This window comes from Anopheles aquasalis, chromosome 2 (genome assembly GCF_943734665.1).
Source record: "Anopheles aquasalis chromosome 2, idAnoAquaMG_Q_19, whole genome shotgun sequence".
In the NCBI taxonomy this organism is placed as follows: domain Eukaryota; kingdom Metazoa; phylum Arthropoda; class Insecta; order Diptera; family Culicidae; genus Anopheles; species Anopheles aquasalis.
Genome location: NC_064877.1, coordinates 52,847,133 through 52,853,146, shown reverse-complemented (window position 1 = coordinate 52,853,146; position 6,014 = coordinate 52,847,133). Strand labels below are relative to the sequence as shown.

Below are 6,014 nucleotides of genomic sequence, written 5' to 3'. Positions count from 1 at the left end.
AACACACAATCTTCACCGCACACCTTTCATCAGAGGGCGCACGATCCGTTCTAATAAAAGCATGCCAAGCCTCTCAATGTGGCGACCGGTGGATTATTAGCGGGATGCGAGAGAGATAAAAGAGATAGATAGAGAGAGAGGGAGAGAGAAAGAAAGAGAAACAGAGAGAGAAAAATAGAGAGAGAATGTGAGCGAGATGGAGAAGGAGAGGATTGATTGTTCACGATTAGGATGCAGCAAATCGGAGGAAGCCTTGGCCAAGAACATATGCGAGAGCGAATCCACTGGGTGAGAATATCCTGTTTGGTTGGGTGATTTTGGTGCATTCTTCTCCGCCGTGTAGTAGTCGAATGCCGTGTCCATGACCTGACTAAAGTGGAGATGTGCTTCGCGTGCACATGTTTTTTTAATTCTAGTTGCGCTTATTGACCTGCCTGCTAGCTGATGACTAATGTCACCATCGAACCGCCACCGGTGCAGCCAGTGAGCATTTCACGTGGATTATAGGGATGAAAAGTATCTGGAGAGCGAACACAAGGACACGAGAGAGAAAAAGTAAAGAATATCGACGAGAGACTACAAGGGAAATGTAGGTTGATTAATTTATCTGGTACCAAATGGTCGCTGCGATCATTCTTTCTATAGAAATGTCAAACTCTAGTGCTCATCCTTTCAATATTTCCAAACAATCCAAACGAATGATCTAACTCTTGGAAACATATTTTGGATGGGAATATTATTGTGCCGGCATACTAGATCATTAGTCTACGTGTGAGCAATGAGTATGTTAACGGGCGGGAATGAGAAACGAACTTAACTTACCTCTTTTGCAGCAGACGATCTCTATCATGCGGGACTACTTGATAATGGATACAGGAAGAGTGCCAGAGCGTAGCAGAAACAGATAAAGGTTTGGTTTGAAAAAGGAATCACAGACGACCGAGAAAGACATTGTTCAGAACTCCGATGCCGATGTCAATCAAACGCATCGCGCGGTATTGAGACGGAGCGGAGAACGTGTTTTATTGAATTTTTGTCGGTCTACCAACATCGCATGAAATGGTAACGCCCAGGAGAGGCGCTAATCTTATCCGCAAGCTATTCACGGAGAGGAGTCAACAAGCCACCGTCCGATTGTAGACGAACCAAATGAAATATCCGGGAATAGATTACAGGTCCTATAGTCCACTAGAATGCCGTCCAACGCCGGAAGAAATGTTTTATTTTAATATTTCATTCCGCATCCATATGCCAGCTACGATGCGATATCTCCTTGCCATTGGAGTGCTTATGGTTTTCTAGATATATTTAATTGAATCATTGTATCCATTTCAACGATGTAGCCTGAAACGCTTACACAATACTCATTTTGTGATCGAGCTGTTCCGAAGCGAAGCATTTAATTGACCAAAAAGGCAAAATTGTGAAGCGCAGATTGAAGGTTGTGGTAAAACATTATATTGTTTAATGGGCGAACGGACTACCATATAAAAAAAACGTTTCTATTGTGAATAACGAACACGCATGACTTACGGTCCTGCGAAAGATTGAGTGTAGCTCATATACTCTTGACAAGTGCCTCTCTTCGTGTCCTCTTGATAGAGGTGCGGTGATATGTTGCAGCAAGCGAACGTATGCGTACATTCACTATCTCACCCATCCTCAAGACTCCTACTTTTACGCTGAATCCTAACGAATCGTTTCGAATAGATTTCAAGCAGCGTAAGGAATCATGAATGAATGGAAACGGGAATGAAAGAAGAACAGGAATAGCACGTATAGTGCTGGTGGTGTTGGCAGAGTACATCATTCTTACGAATGCGCTGACTACATCTTGGCATTGCCGAAGTTTTTGTCCTTTACCCGCATTGTAAACTTCTGTCACACATGAATTGCGTAGTTTGGGTGTCTCTCATTTCCTATAGCGGGAAAGGCGTCAATGTCTTATGTTTGATACTTCAGGACGATCGTTGTGTTTGGCACGCCGTCGGATGTAACATACTGGCAGGAGGAACCATTGATCGGAAGTTCGTTCTCTAAGGAAAGCAAGAAGCGCTAGACAATAAATTGCAAAAGATTTTTCTGTCCACTCCCGTAACTTCACCAATGGCAGCTGAGTTTATGTCATATCAATTCACGGTGATAAGAAAACTACGTTTTAAGAATGTATGTTGTCTACGTCCGACGTTTGTCATGGAGTTCACAGTCAGTTTATGTGAGTGATGAGACTTCAGTTAACATTCTATCTGGCTTATCAATCATTTCTTATCTATTCCATCAAAGTGTCTCACATTTGTCATTCCTACTGTGGTTTGCAAGTACTTACATGTACCGCGTTATCAGTATAACTTCCGTTTTTGTTTGCCTTGTTCTAATGGACTGATCTGGTGTTCCAGTGTCGGGAACAGGCGCGGTTGAAAAACATACAAGGTTTAAAGAATGATGATTGGTCATCATGGGGCAGGGATTGAATCATTTTCGGTTGGTCCAATGAGGAGGGGTAGGTTGATCAACAATATTTTCCCACGATGAAGACTGTGCTCTGTGATGGTGTGAAACTTTAATGAAAATTGGTCAGATATACACCTACCCTATAAGTATACCGTTTGGGAAGGAAACGAAGAGTTCCCTCCATTATTCAAATTATGATGGAACCTCAATTTAGCACTATTAGCATCATCATTTTGTTGGTTGGGCGCCCAATGGATGTATGAAAGAAGATGCATGAAGTGGAATTAAAAAAAAAAACATGTTGGAAATGAATTTGTTGCAATAAACTACCATTCGTTTATCGTAATGAATAAGTGAACATGAAAGATGAAGGACACACATCCTAAAATAACATCATATTATTTTCATACCAATACTTTTAAAGTATTCCTAGACAAGTATGAACGCAGAATGACTGTGCATGTCTTTATGGTACAGAAACCGGGAATCAGAGATCTGTATTTCAGTTTTAAACTATCACAAACTATTATCGCACTTTGATCGCACCACAAATTTGTTAGCATAAAATCGTACAGTGTGAACACTATAAAAATATAATTATATAGTTTTATACTAATCAAATTTAATAATATATAATTTAAAAATATAATAATCTAATAAATATTGTAGTGCAGACGAAGGGTAAAACTCAATAGAAATCAGTTGCCTCTAACGAGTCGTACTGAGATTATTACATTCAATTAAAGGATTCAAATATTTTTAAACACGTTTCACAATCAATCTTTTTAAAAAGACGGTTTCGTCATTTAAAGCCATTTTCGCCATTTGTAGACATCGAAACAAACAAACTTAACAGAAAACAGCTATTCATCCTACTTGAATTGGGTCTACAAGCCATAACTCTTTTTCGTGAGTGACGGCACGAAATAATTGTTTCACGATCAGAGCAAATTTGTTAATCCTTTAGAAACGTGAACGGTGACAAAATGCGCTTGCACACGCTATGCGACAGTGGTATGGGTTCGTTCTTTCGCTTCGCCAGCAAAGTATGTGGCCTGACGGTCCGTAATTCCACATACCGGAAGTATAGCAACTTGTGCCATCAATTTATACGGTATTTTCACATAACCGTTTAGCGGCAATCACGGCTGTAGGTCAAACGTTGCTGTAACAATCGCTTGGTCAAGCGATTGGTGCAAGGTTTTTTTTAATGTTAGATTTGTGTGTTTGCGTGAGTGCTAGAGCAAGAAGTACATTTTATGAACTCTACTTTAGTTATTGAAGGTAGCGTAATGCACTACTTCAAACACGTTGCCCTGTCAGCGAAGCATGCGATAGAGTTTATTATTTACCTTATTCGTATAGATAAACTTAATGAGATATGATGCTGAACCCAGCACCTAACGTCTTTACACAGTAATGCTATGCAAAATAGAAAATTCGATGTCGCTATTGCTCCAATATTGTACTTGTTGAAATCAGTTACTCACATTTCGCTATAGATTAATTAGACGGATCCACAAATAAAAAGGCTGTTTTCTATTTTATTATTATTCCAGTTTTGCACACATCAGCTAGTTTAGCGTTGAACGAAAGCTGGGATCCAGATGTGCGGTAAGCAATGGGAAATGGAAGAGTGCTTAACTTTTGAATTCATCAAATTAATTGTTTCACTTACACTTCTTTTTATTGTAGAGATGATATGGAAATGATGTTAAACAAAATAGTGCCCGAAGGCTTACCTTATAGGCATTCATGCGAAGGTCCAGATGACATGGTATTTATGCGTTGGTTTCTTTTAAGCAATGGCCTTTGGGCTAATTGGAAGATTTCTATCTTTCTATTTTGTTCACAGCCTGCTCACGTTAAAGCCTGCTTCCTTGGAAGCTCCCTGACAATCCCGATCACGGACGGCAAGCTGTCGCTCGGCACATGGCAGGGCGTGTGGCTGTGCGAGCATCGCGATCATGCCGGCTCCCGAAAGCTGGTGATAACGCTCTCCGGTTGCCCCCGAGATTCTGCTCGTAGCCCTCTATCACCGGTGTCACCGATTGCGTCTACTTCCAGTTAGGGAAGGCCGCGCTCTGCTCGCGATAGTCGGTAATCGTGGGTTAGAGCGGCTTTCTGTTGTAAGGCCAACAATACCAACTGTTCTATTACCAGAAATCCTACAACAACAACGGCAGCGGCAGCAATTTTAACCAAAACAGCGGCATCCACATCTGCAGAAGGAGCAGCAGCAACAACAATTACAACAACAACAACAACAAGAACGACACCCAAAACAACAACATCAGCAACAAATTCAACTTATGCTACCACTAACGCTACTACTACTACCATTCTTACATTATATGATAATGCTACTTACGACACTACTATTACTACTACAAGAAACACTGCTACATCTATTAGTACTGCGGGTAACGATTGCGAAAGCGTATGAGATGTGCTAAGTAGATAAATAGGCAAATTAGGAGGGGGATCCTTTGAATGAGATGGCAGTAGCACGCAAAGCAGACACGTTGATAGTTTGAAGAGAAGAGTGAGACATAGAATTCAATGAAGAAAACATTCTACGATAAGCTGTAGTAGCAGCAGCAGCGGCAAAAGAAGAAGATGGTAACACAAACAAAGTAAGGAAGAACACGACATTCCCTCTTACGTCCAAAATCAACCAGAAATGGCTAGCCGAGAAATGTTAGGAAGATGTAATGATAAGGGCATTTTTTATGAATTCTTGACACTAAATTTGCTACACACTGGAATGCAAAACGATTGGTTTGTACTGCTAGGTACAATTATCTAGAAGTGAATATCAATCAGCGTGTTTCGAAGCATAAACCCAAAAGAATAAAAAGTCCAACAGATACGTGCAACGACGTTTGCTTGTTGCTGCTTTGAAGATACTAAATCGAACGAATTGCGGTTTTGAAGATAGATGCACCTAATGTGTCACGAGAGATAACGGCAACGATAGTATGCACCTTTAGGGGTGGACTATTAGCTGGAATGGTGACCGAGAACAGCGAGGCAGCAAACAAATGCAGGAATGAAGAATTATCAAATGGGATAAGAGAACGAAAAAAAAATACATCATAGACAATTGTTGAAGCTTCGTTTCCAGTTTTGTAAGAAAAAAAAAGAACAAAGGTAGGTGAATAGCAGAGTGAATTTGATAAATCCGTTCCCGTACGTACGCATATTCATCCACAGACATTGCATCTGCCTCGAGTAGTAAAGTCAGCTGTACAAGATGTGTAATCATCGATGACATTCGATTTATTGACCACTCTCAGCAATTTCGCTGCTGGGTTCTTGTGTTGGAGTGAGTATGTATGCAGCTAGGAAACAATATCGAGCAGGAGAAATCCGTTGCGACTGGCAATGGAAGCTAAAAAAGAAAAGATCGTTTTTCATTTATGACGGAAAAGCGTTGGGTTTTCTTTTGTTGTTTGATGGATCTTTTGGTTTTCTTGTTATATATTGCTATTAGCATACAAAAATTGACCACAAACCGTACCAATGTGCCGATTAGTTCAAGCAGCGGAGCAAGGGCAATG

The 6,014-nt window shown here is 40.6% G+C and overlaps 1 protein-coding gene across 1 annotated transcript in view; it reads left to right on the top strand.

Moving 5' to 3' along the window:
* Nucleotides 1–5,565, top strand: part of LOC126571517 (UPF0047 protein YjbQ) — a 12,848-nt gene extending 7,283 nt beyond the window's left edge. Inside the window, exons 3-5 of the mRNA XM_050230086.1 lie at nucleotides 4,011–4,065; nucleotides 4,147–4,228; nucleotides 4,307–5,565. Of these exons, the coding sequence (XP_050086043.1) occupies nucleotides 4,011–4,065; nucleotides 4,147–4,228; nucleotides 4,307–4,522 (353 nt within the window). The 3' untranslated portion in view covers nucleotides 4,523–5,565. The remainder of the gene's footprint in view (nucleotides 1–4,010; nucleotides 4,066–4,146; nucleotides 4,229–4,306) is intronic.
* The last annotated feature ends 449 nt before the right edge of the window (nucleotides 5,566–6,014 follow it).